This window comes from Martes martes (assembly GCF_963455335.1).
Source record: "Martes martes genome assembly, chromosome: 12".
NCBI classification, from domain to species: domain Eukaryota; kingdom Metazoa; phylum Chordata; class Mammalia; order Carnivora; family Mustelidae; genus Martes; species Martes martes.
In genome coordinates this window covers 4059873-4082933 of record NC_137900.1, presented here as the reverse complement: position 1 = coordinate 4082933, position 23061 = coordinate 4059873, and the positions used below count along the sequence as shown (strand labels likewise).

At 46.5% G+C, this 23061-nt stretch overlaps 1 protein-coding gene across 1 annotated transcript in view; it reads left to right on the top strand.

Annotated features, from left to right (window-relative positions):
- Positions 1-21782, top strand: part of WNK2 (WNK lysine deficient protein kinase 2) — a gene marked incomplete at its 5' end in the record, with an annotated part of 117247 nt that extends 95465 nt beyond the window's left edge. Inside the window, 4 exons of the mRNA XM_080820797.1 lie at positions 1256-1300; positions 2690-2949; positions 18828-18933; positions 21578-21782. Coding sequence (XP_080676923.1) covers positions 1256-1300; positions 2690-2949; positions 18828-18933; positions 21578-21603 — 437 coding nt within the window. The 3' untranslated portion in view covers positions 21604-21782. The remainder of the gene's footprint in view (positions 1-1255; positions 1301-2689; positions 2950-18827; positions 18934-21577) is intronic.
- Positions 21783-23061: the final 1279 nt, after the last annotated feature.

Genomic DNA, 23061 nt, shown 5'->3' with positions numbered 1-23061 from the left:
GTCTGTGCCTCATATGGTGCCCCGCACAGTCAGAGCCTGGGACCTGTGTGCCACGGAGCCCCCAAAGGGCTCGGTGCTCCCAGTGGGATTCCACGTCAGGACACAGACCAGCAAAGGCCCTGCAGAGCTCCACTGAGAGATGACGGCTCTGGACCGTCCTGCCCAGCCCCTTTGTTTTCACTTGTACATTACAGACCCCAATAGAAGATCATCTCGCTTTCCCCAAGTCAGCCTCTGAGCACAGACGGTACGAACCCAAAGAGCCATTCATCTGGAGCCTGGGCTGACCATTGTCCTCGCTCCTCAAACACAGGGGTGGCCGCCTGCCTCCCTGACAAGGGCACAGGGCACCCTCAGGGAGCATGGGTGTGTGGGGGTCCTGTTCTGGCAAGGGGCTAGGGTGGGAGCACCGACCGTCTCTGATAGTGCAGCCTTGCTGAGTGACCTTGGGGACGCCCAAGCCATCCTGGCCTGTCCCACTCTGCCTGCTCGGGCCAGCTTGTCTGCCCCCCAGGCAGGCACCGACTATCAGGATGTGCCAGGCGGCACACACAGCCTCGGGGACTGTAGGGCCTGATGCTTAGTGGTGGAAGAAGGACGAGCCTCTCCCTGTCCTGGTGGACTTGGGGTACCAGAGGAGGCAGCAGCCGTGCGGGAAATTGGGGCCAGCCCTGCTTCCCACCTCCCCAGTAGGACCCCTGTACTTTCCCCTCCACGGGCACCACTGGTCTGGTCATGGCAGCTGCCTGGGATCTGGGATGGGCCTCAAACCTGCAAAACAATGTATCTTTTTACACTTGGAAAACAAACCTCCCTTGGGCCTACTGACAGGGCAGAGCCAGCGGCTCCACCAGCCAGCGGCTCCCCTGAGCTCTCCTGGCTGACTTTGGGGTTTTTTGCCTCAATCAGTGGGGCTCCAGAAGCCTCTTGTTTGAAAACCAAGTGGTGTGCTTTGCTTTTTCGTTTTGTTTTTCTTTTTCTTTTCTTTTTTCAATATGCTTTTAGAGACACACTCACTTCTACCTGAAGCTTGGGGCCTGGCCCTGCACCTCTGCCCCTCGGCGAAGCTCACGTGAACCCGCACACTGACTCGGGGCCGCCCGGTTAGCCCAGGTGGCTGGTCCCCTCTCTGAAGCGCTGGCCTTTGCTCCTCCTTGCACACTGATGACTTGTGCTTAGAGTGTGGTGGCTCGTCCCCCGTGTGTGCTGTCCTGCCTAACCCTGTGGTCTTGTGTCGTTTCTTCTTCCCTTGCAGGGTCTGCCCTGAAGCGTCTCTGTCTAGGCAAAGAGCACAGCAGTCGTAATTATCGGGTTTTTTACCCCTTGTCCGCTCTCCATCGCATGGGCTTTCATGTGGCTAGTGCATATCAGGGTCTCCGCGGCCGGCGGGCGGGCGTCTGCCTCCCGCCCATCCTCCAAGGGCACCACTTTGCCTCTGCCTGGAGGGAAAGCCACCCGCGCGTGCCCCTTGCGTCTCCATGGCTCCTAGAGTCTGTGTGTCCTGGCTGGTTGACACACTGACACTCCCCTGGAACGTCCACACATTACCAATCGTTAATTGGCTCCTTTTCCAAAACCGGAGGAATGAGTATGTCCCTGAAGTGCTAAAGATGAGTGCCCCCAAGGAGAGATGCCGGGATGAAATGGGTATCAGTCCACCTGGGCCGCCCACTACCCTCACCTCACACCTTTTTTTTTCTCCTTTTTTCTTTTCTGGCTGAAACATTCATGTAGAAATAGCAGTGTGTGTGTGTAAAATTCCATCACTAATACCGAACTGTGTGTGTCTGTGCTTTTTCATTGCTAGCCACTCTAGACTACATTTTGCAATGGCTTGTTTGAAGAGATGGTCGTTACGCTATTTTTTTATGGCAAAAATATTTTAATTTGGCTTATTCAAAATTGCTAATCAGAAATTACATGTTGTGGGGGTGGGGAACACAATTTAAAAAGAATTAAAAAGTCCCATGTTGGCCATTTAAAACTAATCTCAGTGACTTCTTGGTCCAGCTCCGCCCGAACCACAGCCCCCGGGGCCTTCCCGCAGCCTGGCCTCCCGGCTCCTGCTGGTGCAGGCACCCTGTGCCCCGCAGACGTCTCCAAGCGTGGGGGCCCACAGCGGAAGGCTATGGGTGTTTGTACCCGTGACGAATACGTTCCTTACATGCTCTGGTGGGGAGAGCATTTTGTGCTTTAAATTTCCAAACCACTAGCGCATTAACAGTCATTCACAGGCAGGCCCACGATGGAGATTTGCAGGCCTTTTCCCTTTGCCGGCCGGACGGCAGCGGCTGCCATGGGCTGAACACCCGGCATGGTCACGTTCGTTCTCACTCAGGGCGCTGAGGCCTTGGGATTCGCCGTCAGTTTTCCGAGCTCCCTCACACGTAGGAATCTGGGGTTCCTGGGCAGTGTGGCCATAGGGTAGATGCTGAGTAAGGCTGCCAGCGGCCTGGGTCCTGTCCTTTGGCCCGGCTCCCATGGGGGACAGCTGCCTGGCACAGCCTGGTCCTTAAGGCCTGTGGCAGTGTTCCCAAGGGTCTAAGGCTGGCACATGGGCTCCCAAACGCAGACCATCTCCTGAAGCAAGGTGTTGTCAGGCCTAAGCAAGAGCACTGTCCGAATGACTGCAGCTGGCCGGCGGCGCTCCTTGCGGCGTCACCGACCCGGCCTGTGTGTGCTTCCCCAGGGTCCTCCACCAGCAGCCTGGTCCCGGGCCCCGAGCCGGGCCCCCAGCCGACCCTGCATGTCCAGGCACAGGCCAACAACAGCAACAACAAGAGAGGCACCTTCACGGACGACCTGCACAAGCTGGTGGACGAGTGGACGAGTAAGACGGTGGGGGCTGCCCCGACGAAGCCCTCGCTCAACCAGCTGAAGCAGACCCAGAGGCTGCACGGCGTGGAGGTCACGGCGGGCTGGCCCCCGGCCGCCAGCGAGGCGCAGGCTGTAAGTGGGGTGTCTGGGCCGAAGGGGCGCGGAGGGAGCGGCGCACGGGCGGTGGGTGCTGGCTGCGGTGCGCGCCGGGGCGGCGCCGGGAGCCGTCCTCTCGGCTCTGGTCCGGCGTCCCTGTGGCGGGGCTGTTCGCTTCACCAGCTCCCGGGAGGGCGCTCCCTGCTCGTCTTCGGGCGGCGTGTGTGTGAGGTTGTTACTTGGTCCTGAAATGCTTAGCGGAGGTCGCTGGTGAACCCATCTGGTCTGGTCTTGAGTGTGGGAAGGTTCCCTGTGACCTTTTACTTAGAAAAATTTCAAACATACAGAAATGTTGGAAATTGCACAGTGAACTTGCGCGTGCCCCAGCCTGCACGCTGCGGCTGACATCTTGCTGTGTTTCTCACGCGTCTCTCCGTCCCCTGAGGGTAAGGTTTTCGTTACAGATTCAGTTTCTTTTATACTTTCTGTGCCATTTGGATTTTCTATTTTTTCGTTAAGTCCAGCTTTTCTAACATTTGGTAAATACCTAAATTTGTCTAAGTTTTCAAATTAATTGACATAAGCTTCTTATAACATCCTGTCTTCAGCCTCTAGTGATGTTGATTTTCATTTCTGATCACGGTGGCTTCCGCGCGTGTGCCCCTCCCTCCCCCTCCTGTACAGCCTCCTAAGGGGCTCATAAACCTTACGAGCCTTCTCAAAGAACTCATTTTGGCTCTGATGGTATCTTTATGTGTCATTAGTTTCTCCTTTTATTATCTCCTTCCTGCTGTGTCTGAGCGGCTTTGCTGTTCTCGAATGTTTCTTGAGATGTGCAGGTCATTGATCTCCAGCCTTTCCAGTTTTATAATACAGGCATTCAATCTATAAAAATCCCTCTCGTGGTTCTATCTGGATCCTAAAGGTTTTGATATATAGCATTTTCTTTAATCTTCCGTTCAAATTATTTTGTAATTTCTGCTGTGGTTTGAAGCAATATAATTATTAATTTCCTCATACTTTTTATTACTGCTTTTGACCTTAACTGCACTGTGTAAGAGAACACACTTTGGGTGTTTTCAGTTCTTTAAAATGTGCTGGGACTGGCTTTTCAGTCCAGCTGTCAGTCAGTCTTGTCCACTGCTGCCCCGATGCTCTCTGCACTCCCGCCATGCACATGGTGCCCGAGCCTTCCTGTGTCCGCCAAGTGACCAGTGATGGCAGCTCCCTTCCGACAGCAGCAGCCCTGGAGTCCTAATGCCTCAAACCCCACTCTGGTATTTTGTGACCAAGTTGAGAGTCTTCAGCAACCCCCCACCCCCGGCCCTGCAGGATCCTCCCCCTTGGCCCAGGCGGGGGTGTCTCTGCTTCACTGTCTGGACTCCAACACATGGGATCTCATACCTGTGCAGGCTGTACCCCACCTTACCAGCTTGCTAATCCCGTTGTTTGAATGGCAGGGATTCTTACAAAGATTATTTTTTTAAAGATTTTATTTATTTATTTGACAGACAGAGATCACAAGTAGGCAGAGAGGCAGGCAGAGAAAGGGAGGGAAACAGGCTCCCCGCCAAGCAAAGAGCCGGATGCAGGGCTCGATCCCAGAACCCTGGGATCATGACCTAAGCCAAAGGCAGAGGCTTTAACCCACTGAGCCACCCAGGCGCCCCTTACTAAGATTTTTTAAAATATTTTTTCACTGTGGTAAATCTGTATGACATAACATTCATCATTTCAGTCATTTTTTTTTTAAGATTTTATTTATTTGACAGAGATCACAAGTAGGCAGAGAGGCAGGCAGAGAGAGAGGAAGGGAAGCAGGCTCCCCGCTGAGCAGAGAGCCCGATGTGGGGCTCGATCCCAGGACCCTGAGATCATGACCCAAGCCGAAGGCAGAGACCTTAACCCACTGAGCCACCCAGGCGCCCCCATTTCAGTCATTTTTAAGTGTGTAATTCAGCATAGTACTCCGCACATTCACAATGTTGTGCAGCCGTCACACCATCCATCTCTAAAACCCTCTTCATCTCAAATAGAAACTTCTAAGAAAAATACTCTCTAGTCCCCACCTCTGGTGCCTCTGCTTATTAACTTTCATTCTACATTCTATGGATATAAGTGGCACCGTGTAGTGTCTGTCCTGTCCTGTGTTCAGCCTACAGCGTACAGCTGGGCAGCAGCAGGGGGATGAGGAGGAAACAGGGAACACAGTAGTACTGTACTACACTTATCATGGGGAGCATTGTGTAATGTATATGTATCTTAAATCACGACATTGTAGGCCTTAAACTAATTCAGTATTTTATGTCAACCACACTTCAATTAAAATTTAAAAATTACTTTTTTCCAACTTTTAATTGCAAAATATGTGACATAAAATTTGCCATCTTAGCCATTTCTAAGTGCCAGTTTTAAGTGCATTAAACATTAATTAATATTGTTCAAGCATCAGTACCGTGCATCCCCAGAATTTTTTCATCTTGCAAAACTGAAATTCCATCCTCATTGAAAACGACTTTCCCATCCCCCACTCAGTCCCTGGCAACTGTGATTCTACTTCCCAGCTGCATGGATCGGACTCCCAGAGGCGCCGTGTCAGCGGAACCCTACGGTATTTGTCGTTCTGGGGCTTATTTCACTCATTGTAATGTCCTCAAGGTTCACCTACATTCCAGCCTGTGTCCAAATGTCCTCCTTTTTAAGGCTAAATGATATTCTAGTGTATGTACACACCACATTTTATCCATTTATCGACTGAGGGATGCTCGGGTTGCTTCTACCTATGAGCTGTTGTTATGAGCGATGCTGCCACGAGTGGGGTGCGCAGGCATCTCTCTGAGTCCCTGCTTTCCATTCTTTTGAAAGAGTACCCAGAAGCAGAATCGCTGCATCATATAGTAATTCTGTTTTTAACTGTTTGAGGAATTGCAAACTGTTTTCCACAGTGGCTGCGCCATTTTACATTCCTGCCAGCAGTGCACAGGGTTCGTTTCTCTTCATTCTTGCCAACCCTTTTTTATTTTCTGATTTTTCAAAATAGTAGCCATCCTAATACCACCGTGGTTATCTCGCTGTGGTTTTGATTAGTACTCTCCTAATGATCAGGGATGTTGAGCCTCTTTTTCATGTGATTACTGGCCACTTGTAGATCTTCTTTAGAGAAACAACAGTTCAAGTCCTTTGCCTATTTTAATTTTTTTTTAAAGATTTTATTTATTTATTTGACAGACAGAGATCACAAGTAGGCAGAGAGGCAGGCAGAGAGCCCGATGTGGGGCTCGATCCTAGGACCCTGAGATCATGACCTGAGCCGAAGGCAGAGGCTTTAACGCACTGAGCCACCCAGGTGCCCCTCTTTGCCTAATTTTCATCAGTTTTGTTTTTATTACTGAGTTTTAGGAGTTCTCTGTATTTTCATCTCTTATCAGATATGTGATCTGCAAATAATTTTTCCCATTCTATTGAGTGCCTTTTTACTCTGTGGACAGAGTAACTGTGGACAGTTAAGCAAATGCTTAACTGACTGGAGCCACCTAGGTGCCCCTGGACAGTGTCTTCTGATGCACAAAAGTTTAATTTTCATGAAGACCAATTTACGTGTTTTTTCTTTTGTTGCCCATCTCTTTGGTGTCATAGCCAAGAAATTGTGCCAAATCCAATGTTGTGAAACTTCCCCCTGTTTCTTCCTAAGAGTTTAGTAATTTTAGCTCTTATGTGTAGGCCTTTTTTTTTTTTTTTAATTTATCATTGAGGGTAAGTCATTTTTTTTTTAAGATTTTTTTTATTTATTTGACAGAGATCACAAGTAGGCAGAGAGGCAGGCAGAGAGAGAGGAGAAAGCAGGCTCCCTGCTGAGCAGAGAGCCCGATGTGGGGCTCAATCCCAGGACCCTGGAATCATGACCTGAGCCGAAGGCAGAGGCTTTAACCCACTGAGCCACCCAGGCACCCCATGTGTAGGCCTTTTATCCAGTTTGATTAATTTCTGTATATGGTATGAGGTAAGGGTGCACATTTCATGCTTTTGCATGTGGATAACCAGTTCTCCCGCATCATTTGTTGAAAAGGCTCTCCTTTCCCCCACTGAATGGACTTGGTACTCTTGTTGAATATGAACTGACCATATTTGCAAAGGTTTATTTCTTGCTTCTCTGTTGTTTCATTGGTATATATGTCTGTCCTTTTTCCAGTATCACGTTGTTTTGATTTCTTTAGCTTTGCAGTAAGTTTTGAAAACAGGAAGTGTGAGTCTTCCAACCTTGTTTTGAATTGTTTTGGTTATTCGGGGGTCCCTTCAGATCTATTTGAATTTTAGGATGGGTTTTTCTATTTCTTGAAAAAATGCCTTTGGGAATTTAACAGTGATGGCAATGAATCTGTAGATCACTTTGGGTAGTACTGACTGTAACCATACAAGTCTTCTAATCCATGACCACAGGGTGTCTTTCCATTTATTTATGTCTTAATTTCCTTTGGCAGTTGTGTGGCTTTCAGTGTGTAAATCTTTAAACCCCCTGAAGTTATTCCTAAATATTTTATGGTTTTTCTATTATTGTAAATGTAACTTCTTTAATTTCCATTCAGATTGTTTGTTGTTAGTGTATAGAAATGAAACTGATTTTGTAACCTGCATCTTTGCCGACTTCATGGATTAGCTGCGTGAATCCGCACAAGCATTCTTTATGGTTATCCACATGTAAGGTTTTGTCATCTCTGACCAGGGATCATTTTACTTCTTCCTTTCCAATTTGGCTGCCTTTTTTCTTCCTCCCTAATTTCTTTGGCTAGAACTTCTAATATTATTACATTGAATAGAAGTGGCAAAAACAGGTATGATTTTCTTGTTCCTGACCTTGAAGGAAAAGTGTACAGACTTTCACCACTGAGTGTATAATGTTAGCTGTGGGTTTTCATATATGTTCTTTATCATATTGAGGGAGTTCTGTTGTTTGTAGTTTGTTGAGTACGTTTATTATGAAAGACAGTTAGATACTGTCACATACTTTTTCTGCATTAAATGAGAGGATTGTAGGTTTCTTTATCCCTTCAATCTTGTTAGTGGTATATTACATTGATTGATTTTCATGTTAAAACACCCTGCTTTAATTCCTGGGATAAATCCCACCTGATCATGGTGTATATACATACTTCAGTTATACTACTGAATTCAGCTTGCCTACATTTTATTGAAGACTTTTGCATAAATATTCATTGGGTATTAGTCTAATTTTCTTGTGATGTATTTATCTGGCTTTGGTAGCAGCTTAATGCTGACCTCATAGAACGAGTTAGGAATTATTCCTATGTCTTCCAACTCTTGGAAGACTTTGAGAAAGAATGGTGTTAATTCTTCTTTTAAAAATCTGGCTTCTCTCTGTTGAGACATTTTTGATTACTAATTCAATCTCACTACTTGTTATAGGTCTGATTTTGTTTCTTCTTGAGTCCACTATGGTAGTTTGAGTGTTCCTAGAGATTTTTCTATTTCATCTAAATTATACAGTTTGGTAGCTAAAACCTTGTCCATTTGTTGATCTCTTCAAAGAACTGACTTCTGTTTTCATTTGTAACTCATTTGCTTTTTCTTCATGACTTCCTATTTTCTACTTTATTATGGTGTACAGTTAGATTATTGATTTAAGATATTGTTCAATGTAGGCATTTACAGCTATAAATTTCCTTCTGAGAACTTCTTTTGCTTTGTCCCATAAATGTCTATGTATTGTGTTATCCTTTTCATTTGTCTCAAGTTACTTTCTAATTTCCCTTGTGATTATTTCTTTGACTCTTTTGTTATTTGAGTATTTAGTTTCATATATATGACAGTTTTCTAGTACTTGTTGATTTCTAATTTCATTCATTGTTAGAAAAGATACTTTATAGTATTTCAGTCTTTTTAGATTTGTATTACATTTGTATTATTTATGTGTATTTATTGAGACTTGTTTTATGGCCTAATATGGTCTATTCTTTAGAGGTTTCATATGCACTTGAAAAGAAAGTATAATCTGCTCTTGTTGGGTAGAGTTTTATTAGGGCTAATTGGCTTATTGTACTTTTCAGATCCTCTCTTTTCTTATTCATCAGTCTCATTATTCTAACCTCTATTGAAATTAAAGTATCAGAGTCTACAATAGTATAGAACTGTTTCTCCTTTAGGTTCTATGTTTCCATCATATAATTTGGGGCTTTGTTTTTAGGTGCATATATAATTGGCAAACTTTGATTTATCAAGTTTTATCTATATATGGTATTATTCTTTGTCTCTCATGACCTTTTCTGACTTAAAGTCAGTTTTGTCTGGTAATAAAACAGCCACCCCAGCTCTTTTTTTCCATCTTTTTACTTGCAACTTCTTTGGGTCTTTGTATCTCAAGTAAGTCTCTGGTAGCAGCATAGAGACTGACCATGCTACTTTAACCACTCTGCTAACCTCGGCTTATTAATTAGAAAGTTTAATATATTATATTTAAAGTAATTAGGGATAAGGAAGGAATTCTGACTTTTAACTATTTGTTTTCTTACAAGTTTTTATTTCGCAACACCAGTTAAATTTAGTCTAAAATTTGTCTAAAATTTAGTTCTTTTATATTGTATACTTTGTATTCCCTTCTTTACTTTGTTATATATTTTAGTTATTTTCTAACTGGTCCCCTTACTGATTACAGTTAACATCTGAAAATGACCTAGTTTGAATAATACCAACTTTGTTTCAATAGTATATAAACACTTTGCTCCTATACATCTCCATCTCTCCCCCTTTGTATTTTTCCCTACTATTTATATACCGTGCGCCCGTTAACATTTATTATTATGGCATAATGGATTTGCCCTTTAAATCATATAGGGAAAGAAGGAATTAAAGCCAAAGCACAGTACATTTACTACATAGTTACCTTCTTTATTTCTTCAAGTGGCTTTTATCCTTCCATTCAGTCTGTAAGACTCTCTCTACCATTTCTGGTAAGGCACACCTTTTACTAACAACTTGTCTTAGATTTGGTTTATCTGGGAGTCTTAGTTTTTCCTTCATTCTTGAAGAATCATTCTCTTGAATACAGAATTCCTACGTGACAGTCTCTTCTCTACTCCAAGTATTTTTTCCTGCACTCTCTCTCTTCCCCTGAGACTCCCATAATGTATATACTGGCCTGTTTAGCGGTATCCCACAGACCCTTCAGGCTCCATACAGGTTTCTTCGTTTTTTTCTTTCTGCTCCTCAGACTGGATAATATCAATTGTATCGTCTCAAGTTTGCTGATTGTTTATTTGCTGTTCAAATCTGCTGTTGAGTCCCTCTAGCAGATTTTCAAATTTCAGTTGTTTTTCAGTTCTGATAGTTCTATTTGGTTCCATTTGTAATTTGTCTTTTTATTGATATTCTCATGATGTCCTGCATAGTTGTCCTGGTTTCAGCCTGTACATGGTTTCCTCTAGCCCGTTGAGGATATTAAAAACAGCTTACTTAAAGTCTTTAATCCAGGGGTGCCTGGATGGCTCAGTTAGGTGGCCAAGTCTTGGTTCCAGCTCAGGTCATGATCCTGGGGGGTCCTGGGATTGAGCCATAAGTCGGGCTTCACACTCAGCAAGGAGTCTGCTTAAGGATTCTCCTTTCTTCTCCCTCTGTCCTTTCCCTACCCCAACACATGTGCTCTCACTCTTGCTCTAAAAATAAATAAATCTTAGAGTCTTCAGTCCAGTGTCTAGCTTTCCTCAGCAACAGTTTGTTTCTTGTTGAAAGCCAGGCACTTACATATTATAATTAGTAACTGAATCTGATTAGAAATCAGATTCTCCTCTTTCCCAGTATTTGCTGGTTTCGATGAAGGCTTAGCTTACATTAGCTTGAGATTTCCTTGAATATCAGGAGCTTAAAAAACACCTCTTCCAGTCTTTACAGATTGATTGGCTCAAGGCTAGAGAACTCCCTCTACACTTAGCCAGGCCATTTACAATTTGCCTATGCTTGCAGTGTGATGAGTGGTGAAAGCTTAGGTTTTTCTCCGGTTTTTTTTCCTGGCAGCATACCCTGAATAGAGCATGTGCATGACTTTCTAAACTCCCAGCACACACATACTTTTTAATGCCCTCATTTCCCAAAGAAACTATCTACCATGCTTTTCTACTATGGCTTTTAGGCAATCTACCTATATCATGATTTTAATCTTTGGCCCCAAGCAACAGTGGATTTTTAAATTGCCTTACAATTATGAGTAATGCCTGCCACTCTTCTGCCCTTAGAGAGTTCTAAGTATGTACAGACAGATGTGTGTACCTTGTGTCAGTCCTTCAGGTGGCCCATACACAGGTTAGAATAGACCTACACAATAATTTTTAAGGGGCACCTGGGTGGTGTAGTTGGTTGGGTGCCTGACTCTTGGTTTCAGCTTGGGTCAGGATCTTAGGGTTGTGGGACTGAGCCTTGCCTCAGGCTCCAGACTCAGCACAGAGTCTCCTTGGAATCCTCTCTCCCTCTCCCTCTGCCCTCCCTATCATGTTTTTTCTCTCTCTCTCTCAAAAAAAAAAAAAAAGAAAGGAAAGAAAAAGAAAAAAATCTTTTAAAAATACTTGGCTTCTTTAAAAAAAAAATACTAATAACCTGCAGTAATAGCTCTGTTCCCTCTAGAACCAAGGACCAGGTTCCCACACTGGGAACATAGACTTCCCTCCTTAAGATGCCTATAAAGCTAGGGATGGGCAGGGCCTGGGGCCAGTAAAAACACCAAAGTGCTTTTCTTCTTTTATAAAGTTTGCCTAGGGGTGCCTGGGTGGCTCAGTTGGTTAAGCATCTGCCTTCAACTCAGGTCATGATCCCAGGGTCCTGTGATCGAGCCCTGCATCAGGCTCCCTGCTCAGAGGGGAGTCTGCATCTCCCTCTGCCTCTCTCCTGCTCGTGCTCTCACTCTCTCTCCAAAAAACAAAAAAAAAAACTTTAACAGAAAATTTGCCTTTTTCTTGATTTGTCCTTTACTTCTATTTGGTTGCTATAAACCTTTAACTGCTTTCTGGAATTCTGAGAAAGTTGGTTTTGATAGTTTCTGGTGCTTTTCAATGCTTCTGTGGAAGGATGGAAGTTTAAAGGTGCCTACTCCATTTTGCTTATGTCATTTGTACTGAGATGTTATATTCGTGAATATTGTATCAATCACTGAAAGAGGAATTTTTATAGTTTCCCACTATGGTTGTGGGTTTGTGTATTTCCTACTGTATTTCTGATTTTTCCTGAGGCCATGTTATCAGTTATATTCAAATTGAGATTATTCATCTTCCTTGTGACTTAAAGTTTAAGTATCTCTTATGACTTTTGCCTCCAAGTCTAGTTTCTCTGAAATTACTGTAGCTATGCTAGCTTCTGTTGGGTTATTATTCACATGGTATGGTTTCCTATCCTTTACTTTCAGTACTTCTATATCCTTGTTTTAGATGTATCTTTTGTAAAAAGCACATAACTTGGGTTGTTTTATTTCTTGATTCTTTTAAATTTTATCCATTCACACTTAATGTAATTGCATATACAGACCACTGAACAATACAAGGCTTAGGGGGACTGACACCCTGCTCAGTCAAAAATCCACATATTACTTTTGATTCCCCAAAACTTGGCTACTGCTAGCCTTACCAATAACAGTTGATTAACACACTTTCTATGTTGTATTATATACTGTACTCTTACAGTAAACTAAGAAAAAAGGAAATAGTAAAATAGAAAAAAATTTACAGTAGTGCACTATAAAATATCTACTTATAGAAGCAGACCTGCACAGTTCAAACCCATTTTCCTCAAGGCAAAGTGTATATTTTAGCTTAAATCCATTATCTTATCATATATTTTCTATTTGTCCTATCTGTTCCATGTTCCTTTTTCTCTCCTGTGTTCTTTTGAATTTGTTAAATTTATTTTCTTACTCTTTTCCCTCCCACTATTATCTTGGAAATTTTATTTTCTCTTGCTGTTCATTTAATGATTAGATATCCTAAATACTATAGCATACATCCTTACTTTATCACAGTCTAATTTTCTTCTACCCATTTCCCAGGCAGTGGAAAGAACATTAAATACTTCTCATTGCTTTTACTCCCCCTCCTAACATTTTTCAATTCTACGTCAACTTTCAGTCTCAGAATACCTCTTTTATACAGTCAATATTCATCTATATCTGCATATTTATTGTGTTTTTTTTTTTTCATTTATTCTTGCCTCTCATCTTCCTTCTAGGAGCTTTTTCCTTCAAAATGTCCATTAACATATGTATACCAGTGACTTATACCTCAGTTTTTGTCTAAAAATTACTTTAAAAAAGATTCATTTATTTGAAGAACAAGCACCCATACACAAGTGGGGGGACAGACTCTTAAGCAGACTCCACTGAGCAGAGTCTGACATGAGGCTCCATCTCACAACCCTGAAATTATCAGAGCCGAAACCAAGAGTTGGATGCTCAACCAGTGGGATCCACCAAGGCAAGCCATGAAAAGCTCTTTATGTCATTGTCAGTCTTGAAGGTTATTTTTAATGAGTATAGAATTCTAGGTTAGCGATGACTTTTAGCTTTATGACACTATCATTCTCTTGTTATTTGGCCTCCCTTGTTTTTCTTTTAAGTGAGCCTCCAGTGTGTTACTTTGAAGAGAATTCTTTTTCTTCTGACTTCTGTTAGTTTCATTTTCAGAAGATTTATCATGAGATGCCTAAAAATATACATTTTTATTCTACGGAGACTTCATAGGGCTCCTTGACTCTACAGATTCATTTCTTGGTCAAATTTGAATGTTATTCTGCCATTTCCTCATCTCTTCCCATACTGCTGACCTACTCTCCTGCCCCTATTTTACTCCTGAGACTCCAGTCCATATATAAGGTCTTTTAGTCTATCCCTGGTCTCCTACATGTTTTCTCATTTTTTCTCTCTTGACAGTTTATTCTGGATTATTTCTTTCAGATCTTTTAGTTCACTAAATTATTCTGTGTCTATACTGCTATTAACCCTGTAAATTGAGATTTAAATTTCAGTTACTGTAATTTTAGATTTCTTTGAAAGAGAGGAAGGTGGGGAAGGGGCAGAAGGAGAGGGAGAGAGGAAATATTGAACAGACTCCTTGTTAAGCATGGAGCCCAACATGGGGTTTGATCTCACAACCCAAGCTTAAATCAAGCCTGCTGCTTAACCAACTTAGATACCCAGGCACCCACAGTTACTGCATTTTTACTGTATTTGTTTTCTACACCCCATCCACATCTGCTTTCTGTACTTCAAGTATTTCTTTAATTTCTTTTTCTTCTCTGACTGCTCTGGCTAGTACCATGTTGAATAAAAGTGGTGAGAGTGGACATCCTTGTCTTGCTCCTGATCTCAGGGAAGAGCTGTCAGTTTTTTCCCATTGAGCATGTTTGCCGTGGGTTTTTCATCTGTGGCCTTTATCATCTCCAGGTATGTTAGCTCTAAACCCGCTTTGTTGAGGGTTTTTTTGTGATTGGATGTTGAATTTTATTAAATGCTTTTTCTGTATCTGTTGAAATGATCATATGGTTCTTGTTCTCTTGTTGCTGTGACATGTCACGTGATTTCCAAATACTGAACCACCATTGCAGCCCCAGGAATAAACTCCACTTGATTGTGGTGAATCATGTCTTTGAATGTATTCTTGGATTCGGTGTGCTAGTATTTGTTGAGGATCTTTGCATCTATGCTAATAAGAGGTACTGTCCTGTAGTTCTTTGTGTGGGGGGTTGTTAACCTGGTTTTGGTATCAGGGTAATGGTATCCTCACAGAATGAGGTTGTGAGTTTCCCTTCTTCTTGTATTTATTTATTTATTTTTGGAATAGCCAGAGAAGAATAGGTATTAACACTTCTTTAAATGTTTGGTAAAACTCACCTGTGAAGCCATCTGGTCCTGAACTTTCATTTGTTGGGAGTGTTCTGATTATATCAATGGCGTTTTCATTGTTGGGGATCAGTCCGTTCAGATTTTCTGTTTTTTCCTGATTTGGCTTTGGGAGGTGGCTTCTTTTCCTAGGAATTTATCGATTTCTTCTAGGTTGTCCAAACTGTTGGTGTGCCATTTCCCATACTACTCTCTTACGTGGTCCTTTGCATTTCTGTGCTATTGGCTGTTACTGCTCCTCTCTCGGGTCTGACTCTGAGCCCTCTGTCTGTCTGTCTGGCTCTCGATGAGTCCGGCTAAGGGTTTATCGATTTGTTGATCTTTTCAAGGAATAAGCTTTTGCTTTTATTGATCTGTTCTGTTGGTTTTTTTTTTTTTTTTTTTTTTTTTTTTAGTTTTCACTTATTTCTGGTCTAATCTTTATTATTACTTCCTTCCTTCTAGTGGTTTGGGGTTTTGTTCTTCTTTTCTAGCTCCCCCCAGTGTAAGGCTGGGTTGTTTGAGATTTTCTTGCTCCTTGTGGTCGGCCTGTAGTGCTCTACACTTCCTTCTTCCAACAGCTTTTGCTGCATCCCGGTGATTGTGGACCGATGTGTTTTCATTTTCATTCATTTGTGGCCATGTACTTTTTGATTTCCTCCGATTTCTTGGTTGACCCACTCATTCACTGTTGAGTAGCATGTTATTTTTAGTCTCTACATATTTGTGTTCTTTCCAGATTTTTTACTTCTGGTTGATGTCTACTTTCATACTGTTCTAGTCAAAAAAGATTCGTGGCATGACTTCAGCCTTCCTTAACTTGTTTGAGACTTGTTTTGTGGCCTACTATGTGATCTGTTCTGGAGAAGGCTCTGTGTGCACTAGAAAAGAATGTGTATGCTGCTGTCTGGGGATGGAGTGTTCTGAATATATCTGTTAGATCCACCTGGTCCGGTGTGTCATTCAAAGCCACTGATTCCTTGTTGATCTTCTGTGTGGCTGATCTCTCCACTGATGTCAGTAGGGTGCTCAAGTCCAACAGCCCAGATGTCTGCTCCTAGTCTGGGGCTGGAGCCATAGCTGGACTGTTGTGTGCAGTCATTGTCCCCTCTCCCTGGGCTGATGCTGGCCCCTGTTGGCGCTGCTTGCATTCTGTCAGGGTTCTGGTGCTGCTCTGGATGGGTTCCGGCCAGGTGTGTCCCAGAGGGGCAGGTCTGCAGGAGAATGCAGGGGAGGGGCAGGCTGTGCAGCGTTATCAAGTTTTGTGCAGGTCGGCTGTAGGAGGGGATCAGAGGAGCTCAAAACTCGTGCAGAAGCTGGCCGGGTTGGAGGGGGACACCTGCAGCTGGGTGCAGGCTGGGGCCGCTATTAGCAGGAAAAAGAGTGTTCCTGCTGCCCTGGTTCCCAGAAATGTCCATGTGTCTAGGGAGGGGAATAGCACCTATGACCTTTTTTGTTCTTGCAAAGTCTTCCCAATGTCCCTGCCCCTGTGGCACTCACTGTGAAATCAGGGAGTGTTCCCGCAGAAGCGAACGTTCTTTAGACCATTGCTCCAAGGCTGTCGCAGCAGGGCCATTTGTTGTGCTGCCTCTTCAAGGCCAGGAATCCGTTTCCTCTCCCTCCAGGCTCTCCCAAGCTGGGCTGGCTGATTTTTGAAGTTCCAGGTGTTATGCCCTGCTGATTCTAAGACCTGGCATAATCCTACCCCCCCCCCCCCGATTTTCGTGCAGGTTCTCTGTGCCTGGGTCTGTTTCCCTCCTTTCTCTGTCCCTGAGGCATCCCTCCCTCCTGCAGACAGTCCTCAGTCTGTTTGGAACCGAACAGCGTCTCTATCCTTCTGACCTGCTTTGATGAGGTCTCTTCTCTGCATTTTGCTGTGGAGAGTCTGTTCTGCCAGTCTTCAGGTCACTTTCTGGGTTATTTACACTGATGTGGGTGTTATCCAGGTGTACCCTGGGATGAGGTCAGCTCAGAATCCTCCTGGCCCACCATCTTCCCTGGAAGTCTGTTATATATCCTTTTTTATAAGTTCCTCGCTCTCTGCCAAAATTCCCAATCTTGTCTTTCTTTCACATAATATTTTACAGTTTGTTTTCTATTTCACCTTGTTTTCCTTTATATTGCCTTACCTTTTAAAATTTTAAGTTATATGAGATGTTTTATATGAAAATTTACCTGTAAAATGAAATGGAGGCCTACAAATTGCTCTTGTATCATTTCCATTGGTCTTTGAGTGCCGTTTCACATTCTTACTGGCTTTCTTTTGTAAAGAGCCTGGTCAGGGATCTTTACCTTTAAAAAAGTTGAATTATCTCTTACTGATTTGTGGGAGTTCATTGTATGTTCTTTCACATATGTACACATCATGGATACGTTCTATCAGTCTGTGGCTAGTCTTTGATTTCTTTAATGGTGAAAGTGACATGGCAGACGTTTTACTATTGTTGGCGTCCAGTTCATCCCATGATTTAATTTTTCTGTCCTATATTAGGGATTTTTGCGTCTTTCAAATCTGGATATTCTCTATGTTCCTGCGTTTTTCCCTAGAAGCGTCACTGTTTTGGCTGCTGCACTGAGGCCTGCGAGCCTATGGTCTGATGGAGGTGTCAGGATCCCCCCATCCCGTATGCACATCTGGCTGTTACAGCGCCTTCTTTCCCACACTGCATTGCAGACATGGGTCACGTGGTCCGATATGTGTAGGTCGACTTCTGAACTGTCACATCGATCTGTTCTTTCACTATTATAACAGTACTATTATGACAGTACCACACCCCCTGATGCACTGCAGCTTTGTAGTATATTTAGTATCGAGGAGAGTACAAACTCCACTGTCCATCTTCTTCAAGAATTTGATTTTTCAGGGCACGGGGGTGGCCCAGTCGTTCAGCGTCTGCCTTCGGCTCAGGTCATGATCCCAGGGTCCTGGGATCGAGCCCCGCATCGGGCTCTCAGCTCAGCGGGGAGCCTGCTTCCCCCTCTCCCACACATTTTGTTCCCTCTCTCGTGCTCTCTCTCTAATAAAATCTTTAATAGATTGTATTCTTAAATTTCATTTTCCAGTTGTATATTGCTAGTATATAGAACTTTGTATCTTGTATCCTGCCATCTTGCTACATTTGCTTGTTCTAGAAATCTGTTTTTATAGTCTTTTGAGTTTTCTCCAAGCACAATCTTGTCCTCTGCAAATGAGGATGGTTTTCCTTTTTCTTTTCTAATCTCTGGCTCTGTTCTTTTTCTTGCCTTGGCTGGGACTTCCCACACAGCTTGGACTAGGAGCAGGGCAAGCTATAGGGGAAGCGCATTTGGCATTTCACAGCAGCGTAGGTTTGGCTGTAGGTTCCAGAGAGGTCCTCACAAATGGAGGAAGCATCCTCCGGCCTTGGCGGCTGTGCCTTCTGTGAAGGAGCGTGGAACTTCTCAGCTGCTCTCCCTGCATCTGCGGGGAGCATCACACGGGGTTCTTCCTCACTGTGTAACTGGGGCAAGAGGCAGTGATATTCCCTGGGAAGAGCACCCTTGCATTTCTGGGGCTGACTCCACTTGGCTGTGCTCTTTTCACGGCTGCTTTCTTCGATCTGCCTGGACTGGCACTGAAGGCTACTGGTCTGTAATCTCTGTGGCCTCCGTTTTCTGTATCATGGTTATGTTGGTCTCACCACCCATCTTCACTCACTCTCCCATCCTTGTGCTGCTCCTCCCTTTGGGGTGTGGAGAGAGGCGGGCCTGCCCTGCCATGAGTTCCTGGGCACAGGTCCTTCCATAAAGACCCTGACTGGTCAAATAGGAAGCCCTGGGGTGGGGTGTGCAGTTCCTCACTGTGCCCACAGGGTCCACTTTGGCCCATGGACAGCCAGGCCATGAGGTGGCCAGGCTGCGGCTTTGGGGAGACTGCTTCTTGGCCCCATGCTGTCACTTTGGTATCAGCCATTAGAAGACACCCTGTAGCAGGTCCTGAGACTACTCTCTGCTGAGGAGAGAGCATCTGTGGGGATCCCTGGGGAGGCCAGCTTTTGGCAGCCACATGTGCCTTCCTCTTCTTGTCTCGTAGATGAACGCCCCTCGAGCAGCAGTGGGGACACCATGTCTGGCCCCAGCGCCCAGCCCTCTAGCCACCGCGGCCCTTCCTGGAACCACCCCAGCCCTGCCCGTGCCAGGTACTGCCCTTTCCGGCCTACCAGCCCCACCCTGTGCCCAGCCTCTGGGCCAGTACGGAGTCCTATTCCCACCTCCAGTGTCCTGGGGGCCCTGGGCAGCCCAGGTGGGCAGCCCAAACCCCACCCCCAGGCTGGGCTTGGGGGCAGCAGGCGTGCCTGCACTGCCTGCGTTCTTGCAGCCGCCTGTGGTCAGCGCACCGGGCCCTAGACTGCGAATCACATAGCTCTCTCTTACCACTTGTCAGCTGGAATGCGTGGAACTGAACGGTCTGGAGGAGCCAGGTTGCGGCTTAGCCTCCGAGTCCTGCCCCGCCTGCCCGTGGGTGCCTGGCGAGGGGGCCGGTGCGTGGGCAATGCTTGCTTCCTTGACTGCTGCAGACCCTGCTCCCTCTTATGTTTCCGTGGTCTACACCTACAGCCTTTGCACCCACTTCCTGTACTTGAATCGATGGTTAGAACGTTGTAATCACCCTGCAGAAGTCCAGTGCCTTGAATTCCAGCTTTTCTGTTCCCTGATGAAAAGAGATGTTAAAAAAAAAATCATATGTTGAAAAAATTGTATTTCATTTTGGTAATTGGCTTGTGCTTTGATATCTCGCCCATTTTCAGTTGCAGAGATACAAACAGTTTGTAAATCTGAAGCTAAAGCCTGACTTTAGATCTCTCTTGTAAATGAGGTCTCTTTGGGCTCCTCTGGTCCCTGAGAGCAGACAGACGGACACCCCCCCCCCCCGCCCCTGGCCTCCAGCAGCGGTAGTGCTCTGGGTGCTGCTAGCAAGCTACCCGGGGATGTGTGCTTCCTGGGGGAGCGTGCTGCTGGCAGCAGCAGGTCTCTTAGTAAGGAACATCAGCAGCTGTGTTTGGCTGTGCAGAACCTGCTGGAAAATGCTAGATAAGCAGGCACACCCTCTTGACCCAAAGCCGGTGGGGGGCAGGCAGGCCACCTACCCTGCAGAGACCGCATAGTCCCCTCAGCTCTGGGGTTCTGCCGACCCTCCTGCTAGCTGTGCTTCCTCTTCCATCACTTGCATGGAGGCCTGGGTCTCACTCTGCTGTGTGCGTGCAGGTTGCCTTGCCAGGGCCAGGAGAACCCCTCCCCTGAAGGTTTTAGTGGGACTCCTCCCAGATGGGCACCACACAGCCCCAGGAGGGAGCTGAAGTCCCTGCTCCTCATGGCCAAGACGTTTTCACTTCCCCTCAGAAGGCAGCTTGGGCTGCCTTGCTGTGAACTGTATGGTTCCGCTGTACTGTGGGACCTCACGGGAATGGGCTGAATGATTTTACGTGTATTATTCCATCAATTCAGTTAGAATTGAGTTTTCTAGGTGATTGCGCAGTCTTCTGCCGGGGCACGATGATGTAATAAGAGATTTCTGTTCTCTGTAACGTGCCCTGGGTCCCCTGGTGTAGAATTTCGTGTACCTGGTTCCTGAGGGGGTGGAAGTGGCCTTCTCCTGCTCTCCCTAACTCCCTGCTGCACCAGAGGTGAGATCTGGGGTCTGGCCTCGTACATGTATGGTCAGTGGCACGGAATCCCCAAGAGACTGTACATATAAAGGAAAAAAATAAACATTTTTGCTTGAAAACAGTGTGGAACAACATCTTTTCCTTTCCCTCTGCCCATGTCAAAGCAGCCAGGTTCCTAGGCTGTCCTGGGTGCAGCCTTACACTCCATTCCCGGAGGCCAGGGTGGCTGTGAGGAGACTTTGGATTGAATGGTGGGGTCCGGGTCCCCAGCAGGAGCCACATCTGGTTTGTGCTCAGCTGGCTCGGGATCCAAGTGGGTTGTTAGGTGGGACTCACCACCCCCCCGCCATTTTCGGCACATGGTGCTTGCCAGGTATGGCCTGGGACCTGAGGACCCAGGTCTGCTGCCTCCAGGCCTATCTGCTCCGCTTTCTGCCACTCTGGACATACAGTGGGCTCTACCCCATGGAGGGTGTGACTCACGGGCAACTAACTGGTGCCTCTGACCCCTGTCCACGTGGACTGACTTGCACAAAGCAGGCTGGCAGAGCTGGAGCGAGGTGAACTCCTTTGTACCTTCTCCTGGATCAGCATTGGGCTTGCAGGCTTGGAGAGGACATGAAGGTCAGAGCACGTGCAAGTTTGGGGAGGGCCCTCGTGGCACTTGGTACCTGTCTGCAGCCGACCCACCCTCGACGGCATCACACTCAGTGGTCTGCGCTCCTGCCCACGCCCTGTACACACTCACGCTGGGGTTTACAGTGCCTCCTGGCCCAGCCAGCTGAGAGGTAGTCAGGCCCTATGCCCATGCTGTCGGAGGGAGGGGACCCCCTTTTCAGAACCAGTGCAGACCCCACAGCCCCATCTGGTGCCTCATCTGACACTGGCCTGGGCAGAGCTGGGGTATCTCAGGGCTGTGGCTTCTCTCACTGCATCCAAGGAGCTTGGCACTGCAAATATGCAGGTACCGGCAGGCCCTGTCTGGTCCTGGGCAGTGGCTCCATGCAGAAGCTGACCCGGTGGCAGAAGCTGCCTGGGGTCTGCCTGCACAGTGTGGGGGTCACAGGCCACCGGTTCCCCCACGGGAGTATGACCATCTGGCCATGCTGTTCCACCTTCCAGGGCCTTGTGTGACCGAGTTGGGCCTGTAATGAGCTGTGGCGGTTTTGTTTTCTAGATTCTGAGAGTGAGAAGCCCGACTGAGCCCAGGCAGGCCAGCCCGACCCCGACGCCAGGCCCCGTGTCGTCACACGTGGAGAAGGCGAGTCCACGCCTCGTGTCCAGTTCACGCTGTTTTGTAACCACTTTCTAAGCATTTTTTATTCACAACTGGAAACACAGACGTAATGCAAGAATAAAGAATATTTTGGGGGAAAAGGGACTTTGGTTTTTCAAGCTCTGTCCTATCTAGTGGCCTGAGACAGTAGGAAGTGAGTGAGGGGTGCTGGAACATGTCCTGGGACGATGCAGCAGGACAAGGTCTGGGGGTGCCTTTGACCAAGGGGTTCCCGGTGTGGTGGGGAACTTGCACATTTACGTGGCACTTTATAGTGCACCTGCTAGTCCAGGGTCCTCAGGCTGGGACAGCAGCAGCTGGCACAAGCCGGACAGGTGATGAGGTCCCACCTTGCTCAGAAGCAGCCAAGGACGAGGATCATCTTCAGGACCCCCTCCCCATCACACCAGGGTGACCCCTGGTCTCTGGCAGCACCAGGCCCTAGGAGATCAAGCAGCAGCGCCCATTATATTTGGCCCTTGGCGTACACTGCTCCATTCATTTTGCTGACCTGGGGGCTCCCCTGCTCTGTCTCAGAAGCTCGACACTCATGCTTGGGGCACAGGGTGGGCATCCACAGCAGCCTGAGACCTGTAGCCACAGCGGATGGCAGGGCAGGGCTGCACCCCCAAAGAAAAATGGGAAGCCTGCAAGCAGCCTCACAGAGTCCTGCAGTGGAGGGGCTGCAGCGTGGCCTGGCCTGGGGGGGATGGGGCTCACGCTGCAGCCCAGCTCAGGGGTCCCACTCATCAGGATGAGGAACTGCAGCTTTGCTGTCATTCCTCTTGGATGACAACTTAGTGCTTCCTTCAGTGGTGACTGTAGGGCAGGGCCATCAGCACCCAGGGCAAGCTGCCTGGGGCGAGCTGCTGCCGGAGCCCCAGATGCTGCAGGGTACATGCAGTTGTCACAGGAGATCTGTGTTCATCATGACAAAATATCAGCCCGAGACAAGATTCCTGTCCAACTGGCTGATGAAAGCAGAGCAGCATGGGCTTTGCAGGGGACGTGTGCATGTGGTTTGGGGACACTCATGAGGACTGTCCACCCCAGCTCTCTCCAGCTCTGCATGCCCTTGCTCATGTCAGCTTGCCCTGGCCTAGCTCGAATCTGGGCCTCAGTCCCTGCTCTTGTCTGCGAGGGAGCAGAGCAGGCAAGCACGCAGCCGGACGGAACAACATCCTGTGTTTTCCTCGGGTTCTCTCTGTCCCCGTCATGGCTGGTCCTAGGTTTCTACTGCACTAGTAATGCACAATTTACCTTTTCATCCTTTTAAACAAGTAACATCGTAGGTGCTAATGGTAAACATGACGAGGGCAGAAGGCTGGAGGCCCAGCAGGCGCTCATTCCCAACAGTACTTGGACACAAGGACCTGGGAGGCCCA